Source organism: Amblyomma mixtum, chromosome 3, assembly GCF_055824585.1.
Source record: "Amblyomma mixtum isolate Tamu chromosome 3, ASM5582458v1, whole genome shotgun sequence".
Lineage (NCBI taxonomy): Eukaryota > Metazoa > Arthropoda > Arachnida > Ixodida > Ixodidae > Amblyomma > Amblyomma mixtum.
This window is the reverse complement of record NC_143014.1, coordinates 381,960,863-381,988,407: the sequence shown is the minus strand read 5'-3', so window position 1 is coordinate 381,988,407 and position 27,545 is coordinate 381,960,863. Positions and strand designations below refer to the sequence as shown.

Below are 27,545 nucleotides of genomic sequence, written 5' to 3'. Positions count from 1 at the left end.
TTGCAAGGCGGGACAGGGAGGACGCTGTAAACATATTGCAGCTGTGGTGCAATATGTTAACTCAAAAGAGCACAGCTCTCAAACAAATGACCCGAGGAAGTGGGGAAAACCTTCTGTAAAAAGCCTCGGAATTTACCAAAAGGGAGCATGCCTGGAAAGCTTCTATGGGAAGCAAGTGGAAGAGGTGGTTGCACTGCCACCAGCAGCCCCCCCTGTTCAAGATGCGACAACAGTGGCTGCTCTCCTTGACGGCCTTTGGGGTGAAAACTGCGCACTTCTCACGGCAGTCAGCAACGAGCTCTCCCCTCAGATTTTAGCAGAAGGAGATGAAGTGGCCCAGCACCCTACACCAGTTGTAGAGGGAAACATGCGCACTTCAGCACTTTACCGGTCAGTTGAGACCTGGACAAACACAGACTCTGAAATGGAATTTTATATGTCAAAGGTTGTGGCTACTCCTCATGACATACTTCATACTGAAGCAACAACAAGGGAACCACGCAGAGATCTTGCTCATTGGAGAAGTATGCGAGCCATTCGCATATCTGCAAGTAGCCGGCCGCACACAATACTAAAATCGAGACGGGATCCCATTGCAGTAGCCGAAGGGTTTCTAAAAGACACAAGATTCTGGTCCCCTGCCACAGCATATGGAAGTGCCTTGGAAGCTGAAGCTGTGAGATCATTTGAAGAAGACATGTGCATTCAAGTCCGTACTTGTGGGCTTGTAGTGATGCTTGAACAGCCGTGGCTGTGCTGCACACCTGACGGCATTGTACCTCAAGAACCGGTGCAGGCCCTACTTGAAGTGAAATGTCCTTACACATGTAAGGACAAAAATATTGTAGAGTTCAGCGAACAATCCTGTAACGTACCTTACTTAGTATTTAAAGACTGCAGGCTGGAAGTGAAAAAGACGCACCAGTATTACACGCAGATTCAGATTTCCCTGTATGTTCTTGGCATGCAGAAGTGCTTCTTTTATGTTTACTCGAAGAAGCAGCAAATTCTCATTGAAGTTCATGTGGATGAGAATTTTATTGCCACATCTGTTCCACGGTTGCAGGCATTCTACTTCAAGCATTTCCTCCCAGCAATTACTAAATCATCACATCAAACTGAGAAATAAGAACAATAAACTTTATTTCTCAAATCAAACCGACATAAGCATGCATTCTGTCTCACTTTCAACACAACTGTTACATGGTATGACTAAAACAATCTCTCTTAATGCTGCATGATTTTGTGAACCAGCAATAGACCTTACACGATCCAAAATGCATTTACTTTCAGGCATGGTCCTTTGCTTTCAGAATTGGCTTTTGCAGATTCGCAAGCACCCCGCACATGTCTATTATTTTTCCGACATGAGGAACAAGGTCCGAGGAAAGCTTATCAGACAAAATTCTGTATATTTTTATCCGTTGGATGGACCTCTCTACATGAATTCGAGCACTTGCAACAGTGTATGTGGTATTCACCTCTTCTCGGGTAAATGGCTGATTAGGGCGGGCAAAAACTGGCATTTGGAATTTTACACCATGCTCTGCCAGCATGCTTCTTATCTGAGGAAACCCTTTATCAGCCAGCACAAGATCTCCAGGTTTTAAAAGGTGCAAAATTCCACAGTCTGTGGTGATAAATGAATCTGTGGCACGACCACCATAAGGCCTTGAAAGAAAGCTTATGATGCCGCTTGGTGTGATGCCTACTAAAAACTTGACAGTAAAGCACCCTTTATAATTTGAATACATTAGAACGCGTTCATGCACAGTGCTTGGTGCCGCACAAGCAACCTCTGTGCAGTCAATAATGACCTGACAGTCTGCAAAATGCGGCTTAAAGCTTTCTGGCATCATCATCTGATTAGTCGATCGTGAGGGCCAATATATAAGGGGCCTCAACTTTTCGTGCAAAACATTCAGCACGGAAAAGAAATACCTAGAACAGGTGGTCCTGTGAACACCAAATAATACAGCCAGATAACAGTATGATAGATTTAGTTTTAGCTTCATTAAAAACAGGAGAAGTTTGTTTGAAGCACTAATTATCTCCTCAGATCTGTGTGCTTTAAAAGATTCAATAACTATTCCTCGTAGCTTTTCAAAGACTGGGACTGAAACGCCTCCAATCGATTTCAGTATGTCTGCAGCCTTGTCTTCGCTACAAGCTGCAAGTGTCTCATAGCCTTGAAAATTTGCAGTGTTCGAGTTTGACACCACTACATTCATCGGGTCACATGCAGTGTCTTTTAGCTCTGTTGTTGTGCCCCAGGAAGCATCCTTGGTGTTCTTCTTCATAGGAAGGACGGCCTAATGGAAATTCAATTCATTTGTTAATTTTCACAATTCTTCAAAAACAAGAAAAATAAATTGTGTGCCTCTAGCATGCAGAATCAACAGACATACGGTAGATATGTCCATGAAATTAGGAAATTGAAACAGAAGGAATACAAATAGAAAACAAAGAATACAAATTCGGGTCAAGAAAATGGTGAGTAAGATATGAAAACCATGGGATATGGCCGCCCTTAATTTTAAATTTCTGTGCATGTGGCAACTTGTTTTTGCCTGAAATTAAATCTCTTCAATCCACACCTTTCGCGCACAGAAATAGAATCATGAAGTGTGCAACAATCATAAACAACCAGTCACTTACTTGCGTCTCAGCATTGCAGTCTTGCATGCAGCAAAAGAACAGGCTTGGCATGTCAAGTTCTGTTTTCCATGCACAAGGGTCTGTTTGCAATCCGATCTGTACAATGTATAAAATGTGGAACCCTTGTTATTTTAAAACCTCTGTAATGAGCCACTTAAATGCAAGTCAACCAAATCACAGCAACGCAGTTCCCTATGCCATCGTGTGGCACCCCAGCCATGGTGCAGTGTGACAGCAGCAAAAATAAGAATCAAATGATTTTATGTTCATCACATAATGTGAATAACATGGAGTCAAGTAATCAGCACAGAAGACTACAGGCCTGCTATACTTGTCGTCACTTTTATCAGTTCTTAGCGAGACTTATTACTTAATGCTTGAACGCCAGCTGTCAATTTCTCATATTTAGCATTGAGTGACGCAGCATCAAAATTGTCATTTGTTTCATGCATAAAGTTTTCTGATGCAGCAAGAAATTACTGCTACAAAGGTGCATCAGTAGAGCAGCCCGGCAGTGAAACCGGTTAAAAAATTAGTCTCTCAGGTGCATGAGTGACAGCTGTGGTGTAGCAGTAATAATGGCTTTTCTCACTAATGACAAAGGGCAATTCATATACAGACTCTTGCCGTTTCTTGACATTTAAAGATAAACATCCATTTGCAGCTATGAAAGAAATTGTATTTACACTTCTCTTTTCCACCTCCATACTGCAGTCATCCATGGCATCCTCAAGTGGTGGGCTATCCGAAGGAACGCTGTCCTCCTTTTGCTCACGTGCACGCAACCTGCAACCATAACAAAACATAAAGTCCACTCTTATATAGTAATGGCCTTTCCCCAAGGAACAGCAGTTCTGATATAAATAGCTATGCACAGTACATGGGACACTCTTCTGTATGCACAAATTGTGCCTTTCTTACCTTGTGCCTCTGCCTGCATGATAAAATAGGCCTCTGAGCTGAACACAGACCACGAAGTGCAATTAAGTTCCTATTCCCTCATCACATCGCCAAGAAATTTCTTTGATAGTAACGTAAAGCAGAGGATGAAATGAATGTAAAATAATTTACAATCTTGGCGGGTACTGCCTCCTAGACAGGGATTGTATGTATAGGTTCTTTGAGATCCAGCAGTTATTTTTAACCGCCTATGTTCTTTAACACAATTTTGTGGAAGCCAGAAAGTCTAAATAATCTTGTCATTAAAATACTTGTCTTAAATTAAGCAACAAGCAATTGTAAGCTACCAGTGCCATCAAATGACAGTGGTGGTTTAGTTAGTCTCATTTTCATACACTTACTCCTGCATACCATGCCTTTGTGGAAATACCAGAAACAAGCACATTTATGACGCCGCAGCTCTACCCGAGTTGTCTCCCATAAGGGAGCAGAAAATATCTATTGTCAAGTTTATTTTTACCTTTGATACCTCTTTGAACTTCCAGGCTTTGGGCATCTGTACACACTTGGGAATATGCTGGGAATGTATGCAGGACTTCTCGGATCATTTGACCTCTCGCCGTGTAGAAAATGTTTGCTGCAGATCCTGGTGTTTTTCGTAGGCTCCCATGGGCTGCCATCCTCTCTACAAGATACATTAGATAACAGGAAGGTGCATGAACTAAGCAATTAGTTGAAAGGGCACATGACACAATATTAACAGAGTGAAATGAAATGCAAAGCCAGGCAATAAATATTACTGGTAAATCACATGTTAAATTGATTTTTTTTTTCAAAGTAGAGATGGTTTATCGAGTTTAACATCACAAAAAACTCAGGCTGTGAGCGACTCCGCAGTGAAACACTCTGGATAATTTCAACCATTTGGGGTTCTTTAACGTGCACTAACATCGCATAGAAAACGGGCACCTAAGCATTTCTTTCGCGGCTAGGATCGAACCCAGGTCTTTCGAGTCAGCAGCCGAGCATCTAAACCATAGAGCCACCGCGGCGGCTTTCAGAGGCGAAACAAAACCGCAATAAAGCAGCATGAAAACATTAATTCATATCATGCAAAAAAGAGAACCACGCATGCTAGAACTACTACAAGGGTTAATAAAAAACGACGGTCTCACAGAGTTTACAACTTCTTTCACTGTGACCACAACGCGTAACACAGCCGGGGTAGAGAGATTACGCATTCACCGCAGAACAAATGTTTCGAAGTTCAGGCGGTTACTGTTACCGCGAAGTCATGCTAAAAGCATTCAACACAAATGTTGTACGCCCTATCGAAAGTTTTTAATGCCCACAGGTGTCACGTTGATGCTTAATTCTTGAAAGGCACCGCGACCTTGTTTTTAACATGGAGCATTTTGTCCAAACCATCTAAGCGCAATGAGCACATCACAGCTTCGCTAGCGATTTTAACTGTTGACGAGGCGAAGTTTAAACGGGGAAGCGTTCGCTAAAGGTCCAGCGCTTCAAGCAAGACAAAAAAGAAAAGAAAAACGATCGAACGCTGAAGCATAGCACGGTTTCTCACCTTCTGCGTCGTACAGCCGCGATCCATCGCCGCCGTCGCTCTTGCTCGTGAGGCAGGACCGGAAACTTATAGAAGTGCGTTCCTGGCGAGTTTTTGTAGGTATTCGAGCAGCCAACTACGCAGCAGTTGTTTCTCGACATCGCTGAAGGCTGACAGCAGCGTTAATTACAATCAAGAACACCCTGCACGACCGCACGAGTGTGGACATGCATAGACGCTGGCGGGAACAGCGGCCGACCGAGCCCGTCTACACTTCGCGGTGTTGGCGACAGGCGGCGCTACCGGCGGTTTGCTCACGGCGTATAGACCAGATTTTTGAGCCTCTCCTGGGCGCGGCCATTTTGCACCGACTGGCGCGCCGCGGTGCGGGCGTTTCTTTGGGGACTGCGGGGCTGCGGCAGTTCCGCGGCCGCGCCTGCATGTAGCCGCGCTTCGGGCGCTAAAAAAACATTGTCGAGCATACTTCCGCTGCGTGGCTGTGTTGCAGGAAGTATTTACGTTATCAAAGCGATAACATTGACGCGTTTTAATGACATTTAGTTTGACATTCAAGTTAATTGTGCCGGCGCTTAGAACGCGCTCGTGCTTATATCGAATTCCGTCTTAGTGCTCCACCGCAAAGAAACTTTTTGTTCAATATCAAGCATTAGGTGTGCGGCTAGCATGCAGTTCCAATTCCCATGCACTCTTATTCCTTCCTGCCGGCCGGCCATAAAGCCCCCCCTCCACAAACAGGGCTTTCTTGTCGCCGCGCCAGTTTATCAACAAATTACCGCTGTGAGCTCAACTGAGTCGCAGCGCCAACAGGTAACAAATTTTGTCATGGTTTATGCAACCTGGTGCATAAAAACGTACTTTCGCTTAATTTATCAAAGCTTGAATAGATATGATCAGCTAATCCAGCTTTCACTAATTCTGACGTCCGAAGTCGCGTTATTTTATTCAGGAGCTCCCGCCGCGTGTGACAGCGTTGCGTAGCCGTTTGGCTAAGTGTGGAAAATGTAATGAAATCGCGCATAGTATTTTCCTGTGAATAAGGTTGGTTCCCTCACCACTGCGGTGGCTCAGTGGTTACGGCTCTCGGCTCTGGCCCAAAAGACGCGGGTTCGATCCCGGCCGCGGCGGCCGAATTTCGATGGAGGCGAAATTCTAGAGGCCCGTGTACTGTGCGATGTCAGTGCACGTTAAAGAACCCCACGTGGTCGAAATTTCCGGAGCCCTTCACTAAGGCGTCCCTCATAGCCTGAGTCGCTTTGGGACGTAAAACATTAGTAAACCAAACCTAACTAGTGTAGGTATACCAACAGCAGAAAGATACTATAGATAAACCTTTACCCCCCAGATCCCTCTGACATGCGTGCGGAAAAAGCAGCTGAAATCGGTAGCGGTCGTGCTTACAATCCTTTGCATGAAATGTGTTTAATGGGAACAAGAGCAAGCTCAGCGCAAGGATGCCGAACACGTACTGGTGATCGAAAACACGCGCTCCGTCGGGACAACCTTCAGTCTGCAGCTCGCCTATCCAGTTACTACTCCACTGAGTCAAATCAATAGATCTACAATCTGATGCATAAAAGTATCATAGAAGATATCGCACGTAAAAGGCGACAACAAACGACATGACAGCGCAGAAATCTGCGTAGAAGTGCCGGTTTCCAGTCCGTACACTACCTGGTCGACTACCCTCGAATGTCAAGTTAACGAGTAACTGCGCACAAGATAACGGCAGTACTGTCTGGAAGAGGGAAAATGTGAGTAGTGACGCACTGCACACACCCTCATACGTTAGCTGATGGAGCACAACAACGACCGAAGCGAACACGTAAACATGCGTTCTACGCGCGGCGCCGGCGCGACCCGCAGTCCCTCGGGCCGCGCGCGCCGACAGATGGCGACTGGTGTCGAGAGTAGGAGCGCGCCCGCAGCCTGCGTGCGAGGGTAAAAAAATCTGGTCTATATGCTCGCGGATAGGATAGGATAGGAAAACTTTTAATGTCCAACCATGGCCGGGCTAGAGGGGTGACGCGCGCGGGTGACGCACGCGCTCTTTCTTTCGGGGCTAGTTCTCACCTTTCACCACCGCCAGTTCGTGGCGCTGTTAGCCAGCCCTGCCTAGAGTTACTGCATATGCTACCAACTACCTTTGGTAGCATATACAGTAACTGTAACCCTGCCCTGTCCAGTTCGGCTGACTGAACCAGCCAGCTCCCGCGTTTGTGGGGACCGCAAAACAGGTGATATCTCTTTGCGCTAGCTTACATTCCCTTTATCATGGGCCTCCTGAAAAATGGGTGATTCCCTTGTCCCGGAATTCATACGGCCGAAAAGCAGTAAATTATCTTTCAGAAGCTTCGAATGATGAAAATTTTGAAGAAACACTTCAACGCAAATGATGCGAAATACTCTTCGGTATCCTTTTTATTGAGCAATGTCTGCTGTATTTCAAACATTGATTTCAGCAAAGTCTGGCACAAACTTCGACTAAATATAATCACTCAGAAGAGACATTGCTGCGTAAACAAGCTGTTCGTAGTGGGATATTTTTTGTCAGAGATCCCGAGTTCATACGTGTCAAGGTCATAGTCTGATGAGCTTCCTGGACGGCTTGTGCACATATTTGGAGGGCTTATCTTGTGCGTCGGTGATTTTGTTAGCGTTGTTGATGAGCAGTATTCGCATGAATTTTTCGGCAATTAAAGTCGCTGATCGCTTTGCGTGGCTCTCGTCAACACACTCTGGGCAGCTTAGTACTGACGCGCGTTCGAGCCGAGGCTCGACGAGTAGTTCAAGAACTTTAAGCGTATTCGTTCTTGGCAAGTCCTTTGCCGCGTGCTCAAAAAAATTCACTACATTGTTTAAAAGTGCGAGAAACTCTGGCTTTGGGTAGCATTGCCCGCTCCTGTCTTCGCCTTGCAACAGTGCATACAGAGGATCATCTTTTTTGCAGCAATGGGTCGAGAAAATCAAACAAATTAAGTCCCAAAACCACTATACTGAATTGGTAGAACGTGGCAGCAGCGAATACGTGCATTGGTGTCCGGTGAATGTTTGCGGTATTTACAAAACACGTGCGATGAACCCTGTCCGTCCGTTCTTTCGGGCCGGAGGCAAGGAGTCTACTGAGAAGAGGTAGGGTTAGGGTGCCTCGATGCGCACGCGCTCCGCTGAGGGTGAAGACAACTGCGTAGTCTGCTACGGCGGCCGCCATTGCCATGCCCACTCCAAAGGCGCGGGACATGCGCCAACAGGCTTTGTGCACCTGCCGCTGGAAAAGCGCGCTTGTCTTTGCGACCAAAAGAAAACACAACTGCGTTTCACGCCTTTTCTAATGAAGTGTCAATAGAATAGGCTTGTAAGGGACAACTGTCCAAATATTTTAAGATTTGGACGGTTGTTTCTCCTCGCACACGACGACTCGGGTGCTAGATTGGAAAGAGTTCATTGATCGCACTAGGAACTTTACTGCAGGATTGAAATAAATTAATAGCAATATCATAAGCAGGTAGATTGCATTCAATCACTCAATTATGTAACTGATTAAGAACGCTCCAATAGACGATATGCGAAATTGCTTGGCGGTCTGGCAACACCGCGCCCACAACTTCTGGTTTCCATCTTGGCTCGGTCGAGCTCGTCGAGCTGGTGCATCATTTGCTATGCGTACTTTCTTCTTGCGAGTGAAATTTCAACAGGCAAGCTTCAGCTGCTGCGTTGTTTTCACAGCTGATCTTCGACCAAATGTAGGTGCTTTCGATAAGCGCCAGCTTACTCCTACCGCGTCCTCAGCCTCGCTTGAAGTCTGGCGCTGATGATCGCAAAAATCGGCACTCGAAAGTGGGTTGGAAAGTCGAACCGTGACCGTGTGCTGTTGTCGTTTTAATGCTCGCATTAAAGCACCAGTTTAAGCATCACGCATTATCATGGCTATTTTATTCCCAGGTGGACGCGAATTCATCTGATAGGGTAGCGAGCGGTTATTTTGCGGTGAGTGCGCACGTGTGTTGACAAACTTATGTGACAGTGGGAACTTTCGTATGCGCCGACGCCAGGAGCTTCGTGCATTGCAGTATAATCACACAAGACCCTCGACCAGCTGCGTAATTCGATTCCTTTACTGTAATGTGCAATGCGCATCCGCGGTTTTCAACGTCACCGTTTCAGAGCCCGGCGTCAGTTGATTTTTACCACAATTCGTTGCAACCGCGTCCTGCTTAAGACGCAGTCAGTCGACATTAACAAGAGGGAAGTAGGCATGCACATATAATTCAAAATATTGTAAGCAAAGACGCAGCTTTTTTTTTCAGATAAGCACTGAGCCACCGCGGCGGCTTGATTAGAGAAAGATGCTACAGCTGTAGGTGCATGCACGGACTCGATACGCTGGTCAAGCTGTGTGTGCAGGGGCGCAATTAGTATGTTCGGTTGCTTCCGAAACTTAATTAGCTTAGTGCCAAACTTGGACAAATGGCTTTGTTGCGAAGCAAGCTGTTGGAGCTTGCCACAACGATAATAAAATCTGACGGCCTGAAGCGTTTTCAGACCACTGTTGCACGTACTTTCTAGCTTAGACATGCGTCCCTCCTTCATAATAAAGTAGTCACATTATTAGCTTCTTTTTTTTAGATTTTCGTCGCCGCAGATATCGACGGTATAGGAATCCTCAAGAAATAAGGCATTCGCACCTCAGTTTTTATACGTAGGGTGTATTGCTTCACAAAGAATCCTTAACGCGCATAACATATGCGTATGGTCCAGAGAGTTTGCTCGCCCTTCTAAAACTAATTGAACACGGGAAAAACTTAACTGAACACGTAGCAAACTAAGCAGTAATCCGCATATGGTTCTTCGAGTGAACTTATTTCGCCACGGCACAAGCGATTGGCCCGCTCAAAAAAAATTACCTTCTCTGTTACGTTGTTCAAGTATGCGTCTATATATATTCACGCCCGACCGCAGAGTTGATAAATGCACGAAATCGGCTTCTAATTTTGATCAGAGACAACAAAGGCTGTGGTCCTTATCTTAATTTAAACGCAAATCACCTCGAGAGATTTGTCAAAGATCAGCGCAGAAAGCGAAAGCTGCGCACTGATCCGCGTGCTGACACATGATACCTCGCATGGCGTTTTGTGTTACTAAAACGTTGGGACGGAGTAAAAAAATACAAAAGCGAAAAGCAGGAACGCACCTAGTTCTGGCACGCATTGTAGTGCCTTTTCACAGAGGAGAGGGTAGCGCAACACTGCATCGGCATTTCACTTTTCAAACGAAGCGCAGCCGTTTCAACCCAACGCTGGGCAGCGGTTTCGTTTGCTGTACCGTACTATAGAGGCTAGAAGTTTTGACTAGTGTCGTGAGCAGGCGCCCTCGCCAGCCGCCGCGCCGAAACCTGTTTCGATGCTAGCGTAGGTGGCGCTGTTCGCGGCAGGCGAGTTAGGCGAGCCGAGAAGACCGATGCCGCCGCCGCAGCTCCTCGTGTCGCTCGTCGAGTCTTTCTCGTTTGTTTCCGCTTCGCTCACTTCGTTTCTGATTGCCTGGCATGTTTGTGCGCAACGCATGACAACGCATTTGATAAAATGCGTGTCTACCTAGCCTTCAAGCAGTTCAGCGATGAGGTTTTGAAAGGACTTTTTTTTTTTACAAGGATAAGCTCGACAAAATTTTCCGTACTACTGAGCCAACAGAAGGATTGGTGAAGCTCATGGAACGCTTGATATTTGTCATGGCATCAAGGGTGCCCTCCAAAGGGCTTCGCCCAGAGTAAGCAAGTGCGAGCTTTCTGAAGAATTTTTAGCTTTTTTGAATGAATGGGAACGGTACGCCGCTCAGCACGGCGATGGATTTCTCAGTGCAGGGACTGCCCTCGGACTTCGTGTGACGCTGAAAAGCACACTGTCGCTTATTATTTATGTGACGCGTCATCACTATAAAATACAAATATCTCCTGACAGCCAATTTGATCCACGACAAATTCGAGAATTTATTTGGAATTGTAAGACAATCATTCGGCTGCAATGACCACCTCTCCAGAACAATTTTTGCTTATAGTAAATAACCTTGCCTTCTACAACTTGGCAAGGTCGCCAAGGAATGGAAATTCACCAGCTGAGGTTGTGAGTTCTCTTGATGTAAGGAAAGAAAAGGTGGCACAGATAACGAGCCTAATCGATGATCTCTTGGACGAGGGAAATCTCGCACATGCTTCAGCAGTGCTGCAAGAGCAGGACAGCATGTTTGACCATAAAGGCGGCGTAGAAAAGAAAAGCGACTGCCGACTCACTTTTTATATGTCGCTGGCTGCGTTGTCAGGAAATCACTGAAAATATTCCCGTGCCATGTGCATCTTGGCTATCTTGGCTATCTATCGCATGTGCATCTTGGCTATCTTGCCCCTAGAGGCTGATGAAAATGCGAATGCCTCACTGACGAGGCAGGATGACCATGGAGGTTTGGGGAACGCTTCAAAGCGCATTGAAGTGCTAATAACTGCACTAGAAAATGCATTCACTGCCTTTTTCAGCAGAAACAAGCTGCATATGCTGGTAGCATGATGTCTTTTTTACATTTTTTACAAGGGCGTGAACTCCAAGAAATTGGCTCCAGCGAACACTCCCGCGCTCTTACAAGGGATATGAATAAGTTTTATGTATTGACAAGGTAGCATTTTTTACTAAGGCAATGAGCAAAGATAAGGCGTCCAATAGCGGGAAGCAAAAGCTGCTCGAGGCGGTGCCAATGAAACTGCGTCAGTGAAATGTTCCTGTAAACAAAAATTCCGTTAATGTGTTCTGTTCCCTTATTTATGTGATTATATTAATGTATTCGGAGCTGTAACGACCATCCGCGAATGGTGCCTTCCACACGTGAGGCCATAATTTCGCTCGGTCGCTATACGAGGCAAGCTCAAACTCTTGGATAACGAGCCTTTCTTGTTTTTGCGCATGTCGTGTTGTGCTCGTTCCTTTCCCTTCGTCGCTGTCTTGCTGCGCACCTTTTCTTTATTCCTTTTTCCGCGAAAATGGGTCAACCAAAACATAGAAGAGCAAAAATATAACTGCTCGCGGCTTCAACAGGCTGTGTCCACCTGAAGTAGCTTCGAAAGTGGTTTGCTGAGAATACCGCTTCTGACCGATGCCGCATGCCCCGCAGAACATATGGACACTCGTATTATATTTTATGCTTTGGCCAGACGAATATCACAGCCGTTACAGCGAGATGCGCGCAGCGAAACGCGTTTCCCGGCATTGCTGCCGAGCGCGCGCACAACACACCTGCCAGCGGCAGCGCCATCTGTGAGCCGTCATTGCAAATCATTTCCACTGCGCCCGCGCGTTCACGACACTAGTCAAACCTTCTAGCCTCTATAACCGTACCAACATGGAGGACTTAGTTCTCGGAGCGCCGAGAGATGGCGCTGCGCATTTCGCATATCGTCTATTGCCTGATTCACATTTATTGTCAACCTCAATACTAGAAGGAGTTTTTTTGTAGAAGAAAAAAGATTAATGTGCTTTACGTACCTTGTCCTAAGAAATAAAGCCAGCGCTTCGCCACACGCACACGAACCAAATATCGCAGTACCTGGGCCGCGCATGCATGCAATGTGCACTGAAAACCCCAGATATCTCCAGGTATCTTTATACGCGTGTAGTCGGCCATTTGAATTTGGCGGGACCACTGTATATTGGTCAAATGATGAGGAAAGTTATTAGTCGCAGTGAAAATACATCCGCTTATACTCGAATGGAAATGAAATTTTGGTTTCATTGATAGGTCAAATAAATCAGAGTCGACTGCATTAGTATAATTCAACGCACACTGAAGACAGTGTTTTAAAGACAAAGTCACAATCTATTGCCGCGATCAGAGGTTAGTTGAAACCAAACAATCATTAATAGCGTTTATAACCATTGAAAATGTTTATTTGCCATGAAAAAAAAAATATTTCAGGGTGCTTTGAAGGCATGTCTGCACAATCATTCTTGTCTTCAAAACCTGGAGTCAATGCAAAACAAACAATGCAATTTAGGACACTCATTAGTTGTAAAAATAGTAACTCTGCTAATGCTAGCAGCATGGGTGTACATCAGTGTGGATAGCAGCTTAGGGTAAATTAACTCCTGCACACGTCTTGCTTGCGTGACCGTTGAGACGAGCTTTCTGAAGGTGTCGGAGGAAGATACGCAGTCTCAGTCTTGCGTACCCGTCGGTCAGCGTTTTCCGGATTTCTCCGTCATGGCTTGCGCAGAGCTTCAAGCGCGGTCGGTTATGCTTGCATGCAGCAGACCTTTCCTAGGTATGCTGTAAGTGAGTGGAGAGGTGACTTCATTGTCACTAGTTTGCCTGTGCACTATGAGTTTATTCCAACAAAGTGCTTCTCGTAGTTTGAGCGTGTGCAGCACGTCATTACTGGGATAAATTAGGTTGTCACCTTCTGAAACATATTCCTTCAGAGCAGTCAGAGGCACATGTTTATCACTATATAGCACATCCCAGTAGGGCATCCTTGCATTGCTGGCAGCTGACAGACGGCAAGATTCCTTTCAAAATGAAGCCGCCTATGTAGTGCAGAATGCTGCACTCTCTTGTGGACAGTTCTTCAATGAACAGAATTTCTGAGTCATTTATCTCATCAGCTTCCACTTCTGCCCTTTCTTTCTTTGCCTGGGAGGGAAGGTCTACCAGATATTCGCGGTCATCGAGATCGTAGCTCGTCGCCCGTGGGGTAAATAAAAACTGTACCACGCTCACAAGCCTTAGAGCGCATTTCACGTCATACGCACTGGGCACAGGTTTTCTCAGTCGAACCACCGAAAAGAGGTTCTCGCGATAATCCCTAGAGAGGGCGCGCGCGCATCGAGGCACTCTAGGTAGGGTTATAGTTACTGTATATGCTACCAAAGGTAGCTCCCTGAGGAAGCATATACAGGAACTCTAGGTAGGGTTGGGTCGCAGCGCCCCACGCGGCTCGAGGAGCAACGAGCCGTCAAGAATCCACCCTATTGTTACCTCGCCGGGCGCGCAGGCCGTAAGGAAGAGCGCGCGCGTCACCCCTCTTGCCCGGCCATGGTCCAACAGAAAGAGGGTAGCCAGAGCGCTACCCGCCTAGACGACGGCCGAAAGGTTTTGCGTCGCGGCTTCGGCGGCGTTGCGCGGGTGCGCGGGCACGAAGAAAGCTTTTTTTTTTCTCCGTCGTGAGATGCACACGTCTTACACCCCGAAAAGCGCCCGCTGCCAAGGAACAGAGAGCGGATCACGGTTTTATTTCAGTTGGCAAAGTACGCGGTGTTCCAGCCAAACGAGTCTCTGACTGAGTTTTGTGTTTGCACATTAGAAGAAAAGCGCAACCAATCGGCCAAGCAGACCACTTATTATGAAGACCAATTTCACAAGTTCCGGGGAACCATTCCTATATTGACAAAAGTTCATTATCTACTTAGATATCTTCAATTTCGCTGACTCGCCAGAATAATTTGAGTGCATTGCGCATTTCTGTACCTTGCTATATTCGTATCCACTAGTACGCGCCGTACGCGCGATGTTTTCGCTCGCGAGATCACGTCGTTTTTTCCACGATAAGAGGCAAACAAACCAAAGCCAAGGAGTCGACAGACGACTTTCACCAGATCGCTCTTCAGAGCCCGCTGCCGGCCGCGCCGCTGTTTTTTTATTTTTTTTTCATGCGGGAGAGAAAAAAAGACACTGACGTAGTCTCGTGGGAGCAGTGAGTGCCTACCCAAACTGGTTTGCCGGTGTCCGCCGCCTAATTCGATTCGAACATAACTCCGTTGTGGCCGCGGTTTCCGTCGTCGCCGTGCCGTAGAGGAGGTCGACTGTGAGAATGAGGCCTAATAATCCCCATCGGGTGCTGTAGGTACTTGTAATAGATAAAATAAAAAAAGCGTTGATGTTCGCCTTTGAGGTGCTCGTTTTGGTGGTGCCCGGGAAACATGGCCTTAGTGGTGTCAGGGTCTCGGATTACTTAAATGTGCGGAAGTTTCACCAAAGTAAAACCAAACCTTTAACGGCCGCCGCTGTGGCTCAGTGGTTATGGTGCTCGGCTGCTGACCCAAAAGATGCGGGTTCGATCCCGGCCGCGGCGGCTAGAATTTCTTTGGAGGAGAAATTCTAGAGGCCCGTGTACTGTGCGATGCCAGTGCACGTTAAAGAACCCCAGGTGGTCGAAATTTACGGAGCCCTTGACTACGGCGTCTCTCATAGCCTTAGTTGCTTTGGGACGTTAAACCCCATAAACCAACGAACCAAACCTTTAACGTCGCAGTGTCAGACATGTTATTTTTATATATATCTGCTGTGAACGCTATGAAAGATCGCCGCCTTCTCTGCATCTCAGTAGAGGGAAAGTAGTTCGAGCACGTCATGTAAAAATTGTTAGTCCCAAATGATATCCGTTTCGTGGGGGAACGCCTGAATCTGGCTGCAACCAACTGAAACATTTAAATATACAAATTTTGTTGAGTCATGTTTGTTCTGGCACTCGGAACTGCTAAACACCTGTAGTCAAAATTTCCAAATCATGGGTCATCAGGTAGCAAGGAACGTCGGGCCACAACAAAGTTTTCAGTCATAGTCATTTTCGTTTACTTTAGCTGTCCTGTTGATTCAGTTAAGAGATACGCTGAACTGAAATTACGCAATGCATGTTGAGAACCGCTAAACATAAATTTGCACACTCATAGAGGTGTGACTTTATTCCTTTAACGAAGCCAGCGTGATGTGAATGGAAGAAAAAAAGAGCTCGCGGTTATAACTGCACAAGCAGAGAGCAAGGCCAGTGCATATCAGGGTTCTCGAAATCGACGGCCGCGTGATTAGCGACGAGTAGCCTTCTTCTAAAGCCGAGCGAAGAAGCCAAAGATAACACCGGTCTAAGATTATCGTCGAGGCTTGCTAGCCAGGGAAAATAGCACGCCGGCTCCGAACTGTCCGCCGCAGTCAGTGCAACACGTCACCAGCAGATGTGACATTTGCACTAGACTTTTGGCGCTCTTCGAGCGCTCAGTTTCGGTTTAGTGCGGAAAAAGCACGAGATTTTTCCGCGCTGTACGGCTAAAGTTTTTTTCGCTTTAAAAACTGATGCATCGTTGTCTCCTCCGTGGCCAAACTACGTTAATTACAAGGCAATTCAAATAATTCGCTAGCTAATTAGCACTATTTTTGCAATTACTAATGTCCGTCGCAGTGATGCAAAATGAAGGCATTTACATCTAGCGCCTTCTCTCGTGCGTTCACCGTCAAAAAGATCCTATCTCTCGCCTTAGTGTGGCGTTCCCGGTGATGAATTTCGCCAAGCGTCACCGCAACTCCAACATGTGCTGTGGTGTAGCTCGCCACTACGACTCAGGCTTTCCTTTCATCTTCCCTCAAAGCACAGGTCTGGTCTCGCAACGATAACTTTTCCCGCCTGCGCGCACTATATCAGTATTCCAACTTCACCTGCGCCACTCGGTTACTTCTTTCTTGGTCTGGTTTTCATTATTTCATTTGCTCTCGCTATTTGACACCGTTAGCCCTACGGAGAACTGTAGAACAGTTTGCATGCGGGAGTATTTTGAGTGAGCTAAAAGCAATGTGACATCAGTGCGCGTTAACGAACCCGAGGGGACCGGAAATATTCAGAGCTCTGCACTACAACGAATACTTCTTTCCCCTTTCTTTCCTTCCCACGCTTGATCATGCACCCTATACTTATCATTTTTAGCTACGCTCACCACACGCCACCATCATCCCGGTTCACGTACCCCGTACTTTGCTAGAACTGACACATTTAACTTTTCGTTTTTCCCGCGTACCATAAGCGAGTGGAAATCACCGACACGATGACTGTCACCGCACTGTCATTCTGCATGCTTTTTATTTGTTCTTTTTACTTGTTGTCTTGGATCTGTAATATCTACATATGTATTTATTCTCCTTGGATCTGTAACATGATCTGCAGTATAAAATAAATAAAACAAACAATGGAGTGAGGCAGTTACTGTCTGTATTACTGATAATTTCTGTCACTGTTTTCGCCCTTCATATCTGGTTTTCTAGTTACCATGCACCAACTGGCCTAACAAGCTACACTTCAATTTATATCAAACCTTGCCGTCTGTTTGGTCAGGGCCTGAATGATTGCTTCGAATAACGTTACCAGTCTCTTTTGGTGTCCCTCTTATGCAAGTTTTGGAGGATATGCCGAAGTCGAACTTCGAAACCGGCTTATGTTTTACACTTCAACATCGTGTCGCGCTCGCAGAACTCTGCAGTAGCACGATCTTCCAATGTGTTCGAGCGATAACGAGCTTATTGTAGTACCACATGATTTGAATCATTCTTGATCTTTTCGCGATTTCACCGCAGAAAAAAAAACTCAGCGGTCAGTTTTCATTGCCGGCGTCGATTATAACCACTCTCCCCTATGGCAGGCACGTATCCAGGAAGGGAGGGGAGAATGGGCCCGCCCCCACCCTCAAATCAGGTTCAACACCCCCCTCCCCCCCTGTTATTTTGGCAGCGCTCAGCCAGCTGTCAGCACTCCTTCACCGCTGGGTCCCTCCCGAAAAAATTCCTGACTCCATGCCTGGTTTATGGTTGACAGAATCTGGGCGTCTATTCACAAGTCGACTTCTGCCAACTTGTCTGGAGCACAACTGCATTCTCTAACACGCACAAAATATTTCATATGCAAAAACAATATCTACGCCACGTGTACAATGCTGGTTATAATGCAACCACTGCAGATTTTTTTCAGTACTCATGTTATTACAGCTCACAAGCTATACCGCTGCCGTTTCAGTGCTCGGTTTAAATTTGGAAAGAAAAAATTTTCATGGTCTAGATGCCTTGGCACATTTAGCAAGTAATGAGAAATGCTATGCTACTAAACGTGAACAAAACTGGAAGGTAGCTGTAGCACGCTTGAATTCTGGTATGGAGAGTTTGTGGTATTCTCTGCCATCACTTTTAAACTATTATCAGTCACTAAATTTCTATTTATTTAGTGGTCACACTGCTAAACGTAGACACATGTTTGCCGATTGGCTACACTCACTTCATTTATTCTGGTGTTTGTTTTGTCTGACTGAAGTCTTTTTCTTTTGTTCTGCGTTGATCAAGTTTCTTGATTTGTTTATCGCGTGTTAATTCTTTGGTGCTGTCTAGACGTTTTTTCCCCCCGTAGCCCTCCATCTATAGCACATGGTGGAAATAAAGATTTGATTAAGTTTGCGCTTATGCGGCAATTTTTACTGTTCTACTTCTCATACAAATGTTTTAGCTGAAGGAATCTTGCGATTCAAATATGAGTAGGAATTCAGCACGTTTGAATGAGCATCAGTAAAAGTAATCAGGTTAGCTGAATGCGCCTTCATTCGACAGCAGTGAGGAGATTGTAACGCCGGTCAGGTTACTAATTCCCAATGCATTGCCGTTTCTGTTCTTATCTCGTCTGGCAGTCGTCTTCAGCACATTTGGGAGCCGGTGTGCGGGCGCTGTTTCCGAACGCAGCCTCTAATCAGAATTCTCCGCCTCGGAAATGGACGTACTGGACCGCCCCACCGCCACTTAGGGTGCCGAACATTGATTCTTACAGTGGTGCTGACGATCGCGGCGAGATTGATTACTGCTCGGAATATAGAAGGGATTACTACGACTACGTGTTCGCAAAAGAGGTAAGCACCATGCCTTGCGCTTTCAAACAGGCGCTTCTTAACGCGGCGTTGTGAGCCCAAGAACCACGCACTGTAAAAAACACAGGGAGAAAAATTCTCCTGTGGTACCGCCTTACTGCGATTTGCAACTGCCTTATGTTAATGCTATCGGCATTAGTGCTCTGCACTCCAGTGTAGTCAACCCTTTCTTGTCTGAATGCCCTTGTTTCATGATGGTGGTGCACCGGAAAAAGATAGCTGATAGGTTATCTTAAAAGAATACTAAACTGAAATACTAAGGCCGGCTGGACTCATAGGGCAGGCTTACTTGATAACGAATGTCATTTTTACCGAAAATAACTCCTTTATGCAGGTTTCGTCAAACTTTTTTTTGTTGTTCTGGCAACACTATGATTTAGCCCCAGAGCACTTCGTGTTTGAAGATAAGCATAGAAAGCTTTTGGGCCCCCTGCAATGCCGCCTTATCAAACACTGCGCTGTCTTATCAAAACCAGCCTTACACACGTCATCTGCATCAGCACTGCGCGCCACGCGCCCTTTGCACCCGCGCAAGAACTTTTTTAGCTTTAAAACTTTGTTAAATCCCCTTTAACCCTGAACCCCTATAAAACTGGAACCAACTTAAGGATTACTTGTGCTCTCAAGTTCTGCCATTGTGAACTGAAAAATCGATGCTATCAGTTTGTGCTTGAATCCATTCTTTATCATGCCGCTTCACTCCAGGAGAAACGGCGCGTCCAACCTTTTTTCATGGCCCTGCAAGATGCGGTGAAACCCGGGTTACGTTCCCGATGTGTTGAAGAGCTTATAAAGCTCCACGGCGCGATGAACTTCATGCCCCAGACGCTCTTTCGGGCTGTTTCGATCATGGACCACTACATGCAGGTTAGTGAGGCTACTACCCTTACGCCACCGCGGTGGCTCAGCGGTTATGGTGCTCGGCTGCTGACACAAAAGACGCGGGTTCGATCCCGGCCGCGGCGGCTAGAATTTCTTTGGAGGAGAAATTCTAGAGGCCCGTGTACTGTGCGATGTCAGTGCACGTTAAAGAACCCCAGGTGGTCGAAATTTCCGGAGCCCTCCACTACGGCGTCTCTCAGAGCCTTAGTCGCTTTGGGACGTTAAACCCCATAAACCAAACCAAACCAAGCTACTACCCTTACACGTGAACCTTGTTGTCACAAAGCAGCGCCCAAAGCGAAACTGAACCTGTTATAAAATAGAACGCTGGGATCAACGTGAACGAGCTTTCAATTAAAATCATGCGACAATTGCGTTGACATGGGTAAATTTGCCGTCTTGTTTCGAGGTACTAATGAGCCATCCCTCACTAAATACGTGAGCAGTTCCTTTTATTAGAGAAGGTGATATATATGTAATGTAGAACTCGAGGCGGTTTCTTCGCGTGTTCTAGACGAGCGTGTTTGGCAGTTCAGTTGAACCTCTTTACAACGAAATGAACGTGCCCCGTGATTACTTCGTTATAACCGTAGCTTCCTTATAGCCCATGCATGTTGAGTTTACAAGGAGAATCATCATTCCTTCGTTATAGCCAATATTTCTTTATAAACCGTTTCGTTGTAACGAGGTTTGGTTGTGGTGGGTTTTTACTGTGGAAACAAGCTTCAGTTTCACTCGCATGTTTAATAATTCAAATGCTTGGAAAACATAACACTTTCAAAACGAAGAGAAGCTGTCGCCAATATATGAATTTTGCTTTTACTTCGTTGCGGCAGCTTGTTTGGCCTTTAGCTTTGCTGTGGTGAAGCGCTTACTGCGATAAAGCATGATCGACCAAATTTTTGTCTATCAATCACTGCTATCTCAAAATATGACTATTGGGACAAGCCCCAACTGCATATTTCAACACTTCTTGCTTTCCAGGCGCAAACTACCGAGTGAATTATTATAATTTATCACAACTATACTGCTTCCTTACCGCTTTGGCGTATGCCATATTACTTCTTCAATGCTGTAGGGAGCACAGCAACAGTCAGCGGACTGTCTTCACGATCCAAGCTGCAGCTTTTACCAGTGGCTCGTAATGGCAGCGTCGGCTCTGTGTTGCGGTTGCTGTGACAGCAATATTTCTCTTGCGGTTGATGCACTGCACTTTCCTATTGATTTCGAGATTGCCTGCGAAGTAGCTTGTTGTCCCAAATGCATACTTATATTATTTAGATGAAAATCGAACATTCTATTCAAGCGCAAACTCTCGCTTACATCTCAACCTTTATCCTTTCCAATCGCCGAGCTTTTGTGAGCATGTTGAGTTGGGTATCATGGCGCATAGACAACTGAGGCCATTATGCACCAAACGCAAGGTTAATCTCGTTAGCGCCCCAATTTTCTTGCCATAGAACTGTGTCTTGGAGCAAATGTCAGCGAGCGCATCAGCAAGTTTTTCAGGCACTGAAGGTTTAATGTCAAACTCTTACTTGGGCTGCGTTAGAGTTTTGCGTCGTTCATTAACTGTGACGGTAGACGACATTTGCGCCTGCAAGCTATGCAGGAAGGTACTACTATTGAGGGCTGTCTCGTGGGTGTTCTGGGTGCCCGCCCGTCCTGCATTTCCCTGTGCAGGAAACCGTCGTATTCAAGCACAAGATGGAGCCTCTGTGGAAAGCTTCGCTCTACGTGGCGGCCAAGTTTGAAGAATACCGTAAGCCTTCTGAATGGTGTCCTGACTACATCGGCAATATTAACGGCCTGCGAGGGATCAAGCCTGCGGAACTATTGGACATGGAGGAGGACATTCTCCGGACGCTGAACTGGTCCCTGTCGTGGCCCTTGTCCCTGAGCTTCCTGCGCAGAAACTGCAAGGCTGGTCAGGTTTGTCCATGGCAGGGCCAGTGGGGAATGATGCACATAATCCTTGTAAGCGTCGTCTTTCGTGAACACTGCGCTCAGTCCAGAGGGGAAGGAACTCAATAACGAAGAGCATGCCCAAAGAACTCGTTTCTAGATCCAAGACCAGGCAAGGTCACATCCTTCAATTCAGCTTTTAAGAGAACTTCGTTGGCTGCCGTGCACCTATTCGGAGTGAGCCGCGTCCAATAAAGTTCGCAACTCGCCGTAAAATTAAAATCTGAAGCAGTTTGTGTACTTCGCATATCACGCACAGCTCGGAAATGAACGATTATGCGCAGATACGCAGCTCTTAGTTACGTAATGAGCGTCGCAGACGCGCCGCAGCGTTTGAAGGAGGGTCACCGATCTCTTTCTTCGCTGTGAAGGAATCTGAACTACATGCGGCTCTCCGGTTTCAGCGAAGCGCTGCTGCCACGGATCACTATCCAAGCTTTGCATCTGGAATCGAGAGGAACCCAACCAGCGACCTCCTTCAGTCGTTGCGCCGGTTTCTCGACCGGTTCGAGGAACGCTAACGAGCGTATCTGAGCAACCTATGGCGCGTTATAGTCGCGTACAACTCAAGAACGAAGCGGCTTTTGCCCGTCGAAGGACCCATTTCGCTCCCTTCATTGTCACACTATAGCAGGATCACGAGAATCGGCCGACGCCATTGGCTGGAAGGGGGTCTTTTGACGGGGAAAAGCCGCTCCGTTGTTGAGCTGTATTAGACTATAGCACAAAGCACTGCGTGCGACGCCTCAGCCGCAACAAGTTGCTGCAATGACTGAAATAGCAGGTCGAACAGAGAAATCAATTGGGACCAGACGTCAGTGCTATTGGTTCTTGGATTTGTTTCCAAACATTACGCGCGGCAAAAAAAAATCAGTTATTGCATAGTTGTTCCGGCATTTAAAAAAAAAAAAGTGGGGGCGCCTGCTGGCATCAATATCGCTATCGGCATAATGTACGCCAAAAGAAAGGTGTGATCGAATTACGTGTCATAGAAAAGAAACTGTACTTTTTTGAAGCTAAAATAGGAGATGCAATCGGTATGCGAGTAAATGCGGTTTCCCGTGTTCACCAAAAGAGCAGAACTTTTTCCTTAAAAAATCGAACGTGGTCGACTGCCACGTCTGGGATGTTTTGGATGAAATAATCTTTTCTTACTTTTCTGTAAACTGTTGCTTGACACCAATCGCAAAAATATTCGTCCTTATTGACGAGAGTTAAGGCAGTTTGTTTCCATTTCACAAATGAGCTTTGGCAAAGACTGTGACGAACTGTGACCTTTTTTTTTTGATGGCACGCATTTAGAATTAGATGTTGGCTCCTTAGAGACAAGGCTAGAACAATGGTTACCACTTTAACTGCTACAGATCTTTGGAATAATAATTCCTTGGCTGCCATTTCTTTTCTTGTTGTGCACAGGCAAGCCCGGAGGAAGAGATCACGGCCATGTACTTACTGGAAGTTTGTCTCCTCGATTACTGCATGGCATGGGTTAAACCCTCTAAGCAGGCTGCCGCCGCTCTCTACTGCGCGTTCCGGCTTCTTGGAAGGCCATACAACTGGTATGAATCTGAGTTCCTTCACAAAGTTGGAATGCCTGACTCTGTTTATTTTCCATTTTAAAGACCAGAGAGAAAAAAGAGGCAGTCAGTGGTAAAGTGCCTAATAAAACACGTTCAGTCGCTAGTTGATGTAGCATTGTTTCTGGAAGCTGCCCGTGTGCTCGTCGGAAATAAGTAGCGCTCAATCACGCTTCCAGAAGCAATGCAAAGGTAGTATGCTTGCATATTTTGAGGTAAAAAAAGCCCAAGGTAATGTAACAAATGCTTGTTGCTGTTTTTCGTGGCTGCTGTACATCCTTTGTAATCGATATAACTAATAGCCTTGCATGTGCCAAACGCGGGCCTCCATCATTTAGAACAGCCACACAGATGCGATCGGCCCGCATTGCCACTTGCTTGCGCGTTTCACTCGATATTGGGGAGTTTTCGAAATACGGGGACCATATCGGTTAGAACGATAGGCTCCAGTGCACATGTATAAAAATAACTCGAGGGGTGTTATTGTTCCGTGCTTTTGGACTTGCGCCTTGCTTTTCCCCTACCCTCTTACCATATAGGATCCCCCTTATCTCTAATTCGTTGCCTCTAACTGCACTTCACATGGAATACTAAGACTGTGCATCGCCGTTATTGAGAATCCAATAGGACAAATCTCGACATTTTCTCTGTAAAGAAAAGACAAAGGAAGACATCGCTGTAACGACATGGCATGCCGTATTTGTGTCATGCCAAGTGTGTTAAGTGTGAGCGAGAGCATGGCAGCGGGCGGCAGAGAGACAGGTGGGTGATTGAGAAAAACTTCGCGGGAATGACCGCAGCTGATACGCAAAAAGGTTTGATTCCAGGGATCTGAGAGAGGCAGTTGTCCACTAGTGTGCATAGCAGGCCTGGTAATGAGGGTTGAGTATGAATAAACGTTATGCTGATGTTAGGGTGGAGTGACAATACTTGTGTTCGTAAAGAGATAGGCTTGTAAGCCTCGTTATCCGTTTCAAACTGAACCGCGGAAAACAGTGGAGTTCCTTTATAAAAATAAAGGTGAATGGTAGCAATTAACGCGCTAAACTTTTTACGAACAAAATAAAACAAAGGCACATTACGAACGTTGGCGCGTTGATGCAATCATCACCAACCAGCTTGGACCAATTCTCGAGCTTTCATTAAGGACCGGTACATATTTCGGTATGATACGAATTCGTTAAATTTCTGGGTCGAAATTCATCGCGCAAGATGTGAAACATTTGGTTTGTTCCGAATATTCCTCCGTGACCATAGGGCTAATATGAACCCAAGAGTATGTGGCATGCACCAGCAGCACAGTGCCCATTTCCCAAACAGCACAGGCAGTTGGCCCAATATTGGGAACATGTTGTCAAAGGCAGGTCCTGCAGAGTGCCAGAGTGAAGCCATCCATTTGCCATACTGGGCCGATTACCTGTGCAGCTTCGCGCGGCACGCGTCTCGAAGACTAGTTAGCCGTTCGGCCGGAAATATTCCCATTAATGCATTTTTCCCCGCTTCAGCACGCAGAGTTCGTTTCTCTAAGATTTTTATTGCGTAAGCAATACGGCGCCAGGTTTCGAGCCGTAGCGTAGCTCCGAGCGTTGGCCGAGGTCAAACAGAGCGGAGCGCCGTTGCCATAGAAACCGTTTCAGCCGCGCTCCACCGGGCGGCAGGACCGTCGCTGCGCCCTGCCGCGCGCCTAGTCGCGCGCTCTCGACGCATGTGTCGGAATGTGGAGAGAGGAGAGAGGAAGCGGGAGGGAAACAGGGAATAAATACGCGCGTTCGCCTCGGGTAAAACAGCTGCTGCTTGCTTATGCAACTTGTCCTGTTTAACCAGAGCTGAACCACAGCTAATTTTTAAGTGTTGTCGACATTTTTATTTTTTGCACGGTATTTGTATCGGCGAGATTGCGTTTTGTTATCAGTGTGGTCTCAGAGGGGTTTTAATCAGGGCATCAATGTGGTCTAATAAGAAACCCCAAATATGTTCGCATTCAGCGCCTTCAATTCAAATGAAGGCTCGTATTGACTCGGTGTCAATGCCCAGTTTGTGGCAGATAAGCAAAGAAGGTTGCTTATCTGCCACGGATACGAACACAACCAGCATTGCTAACCCAGATATGTATTCCCAGAAGTGCCTCTGTTGTATGTGACTAAAACTTATTTCTATCAGATGTTCCACACTAGAGTGGCGATCATTATCAGGGTAGGGCATCAGTATTCGGATATGCATTATCAATAAAGTAGTACATAAAACCTCCTGCCGAGGTCCAGATTTGAAATTTTCCGAAACGTCATTATTGGCACTCTCGCTGAAATTGCTTTTCAGAGCTCGTAAATTACTGTTTAGCAGCTGATGTCAGCACCGGGTACATTGTTTTATATTTGCAGCTGGAACCGCCAGATGGAATACCACAGTGGTTATTCACTAATGATCTTCCGGCCACTAATGATACGGATGGCCAAGCTCGCCCTTCAGGCAAGCGACGATTGCCCGGTTTGTATGGTTTTTAAGTTTCTTGAGCGCACAAACGTAACAATGCATTGTTCATTGGCAAGAGTACAAGTCCCCTTTCCATTTCAAGCCGCCGTGGTGGCTCAGTGGTTACGGCGCTCGGCTGCTGGCCCGAAAGACGCGGGTTCGATACCGGCCGCGGCGGCCGGATATCGATGGAGGCGAAATTCTAGAGGCCCATGTACTCTGCGATGTCAATGCACGTTAAAGAATCGCAGGTGGTCGAAATTTCCGGAACCCTTCACTACGGCGTCTCTCAGCCTGAGTCGCTTTGGGACGTTAAGCCCCATAAACCATAAATTTTAATAATCAGTCTATAATAATTATTTATCTTTTCTCTGTATATTAATTTGGCCTAATGTTAAAAACCGACGCCTCCATAGTGCGGCAGTACGAGGTCTGTTAGAAAAGTATCCGACTTTATTTTTTTTTTTGCGAACACCTGATGGATATGAAACAAGCGCGCTTGCATCAGCCGACCTTGAACCTTTTTTTCCCGCCTGCCGATAGCATTAGTCGCTGGGACGAAGCGTTTCAGTGCGGCAGTGCGCAGTGCTCTCGTCGGTTTTTTATTGCAAGGAAGATGGCGGAGCGTCAGAAGCTGCGCTACTGCATCAAATTTTGCCAGAAACTGGGCGACAGCCAAGTGGAAACCATACAGAATATTCAGACGGCTTTCGGTGACGATGCTATGAGCAGCACACAGATTAAGCAGTGGTACAGTTGGTTTAAAGACGGCCGCACATTGGTGGAGAGAGAGCCACGCTCCAGTCGGCCATCAACATGCCGAAATGACCAGGTCATTGCCGAAGTGAACACTGTGGTGACGCGGGACCGTCGTGTGACTATCCGAGAAATTGCGGAAGAGGTGGACATCAGCAATATTTTGCACATTCCATTATCACCAAAGATGTGGCCATGGAGAGAGTTGCGGCGAAATTCGTGCCGAAGCTGCTCAGGGTGGAGCAAAAGCAGCTTCGTGTTGAAGTCTCACAGGACATGCTGGATTCCACAAACAGTGACCCCGTCTTCATCAACACCATAATCACTGGTGACGAGTCTTGGGTGTACGGGTACGACCCGGAAACCAAATCCCAGTCGTCACAATGGAGGCATTCCACGTCACCAAGACCAAAGAAGGCCCGCCAAGTCCGCAGCAATGTCAAAGTGATGCTGACTGCTTTCTTTGACTCCCTCTGTGTGGCACACCACGAGTACGCGCCACACAGGGTCAAACAATGATAAGAGTACTGCAGGGATTACCTCCGTCGCCTACGTGGTGCTGTGCGGCGCAAGAGACCGGAGTTGAGGTCAACAGGAAATTGGCGCATCCATCACGACACTGCTCCTGCACATTCCTCGCACTTTATTCGGACTTTTCTAGCGGAAAACCAGACTCCTGTAGTTCAACGGACTCCTTACTCTCCTGATATGGCCTCCTGCGACTTCTGTCTGTTTCCCAAAATCAAGAGGCCATTGAAAGGAGCGGGATTCCAGATAAGAGAGGACATTATGGCTGCAACGACAGCTGTGCTAAACTCCATTCCGAAAGGGGCCTTTTCGGAATACTTCCAACAATGGCAGCACCGCGGGGAGAAGTGTGTGGAGTCAGAAGGAGACTACTTTGAAGGTGATTAGGTTTCCAACGCTCCGGTTATGCCAGTTTTTTCCTACGGCCAAAGGTCGGATACTTTTCTAACAGACCTCGTATATGCATGCTGCTAACTAGCAAGAACTGATGTCGATTCCATAAGGTAGGGGAAGGAGCAGCTCGTTACGATA

At 46.5% G+C, this 27,545-nt stretch overlaps 1 protein-coding gene across 1 annotated transcript; it reads right to left on the bottom strand.

Moving 5' to 3' along the window:
* Positions 1-2,334: 2,334 nt before the first annotated feature.
* LOC149357037 (THAP domain-containing protein 1-like) lies at positions 2,335-5,422 on the bottom strand. The gene is made up of 4 exons (XM_089577868.1): positions 5,144-5,422; positions 4,079-4,243; positions 3,345-3,444; positions 2,335-2,754 (listed from the first exon to the last, which is right to left on the bottom strand). The coding sequence occupies exons 1-4, from the start codon at positions 5,281-5,283 to the stop codon at positions 2,587-2,589; spliced, it is 573 nt and encodes a 190-aa protein (XP_089433994.1). The 5' UTR covers positions 5,284-5,422; the 3' UTR covers positions 2,335-2,586.
* Between the last annotated feature and the right edge of the window lie 22,123 nt (positions 5,423-27,545).

What these genes read in the sequence shown, in the direction of transcription:
- LOC149357037 (XM_089577868.1), bottom strand. Translation starts at nt 5,283, where the DNA reads ATGTCGAGAAACAACTGCTGCGTAGTTGGCTGCTCGAATACCTACAAA. An exon ending in GCGGCTGTACGACGCAGAAG is followed by an intron (nt 4,244 to 5,143) that starts GTGAGAAACCGT and finishes TGTATCTTGTAG; the next exon opens with AGAGGATGGCAGCCCATGGG. An exon ending in TGGAGGTGGAAAAGAGAAGT is followed by an intron (nt 2,755 to 3,344) that starts GTAAATACAATT and finishes TACATTGTACAG; the next exon opens with ATCGGATTGCAAACAGACCC.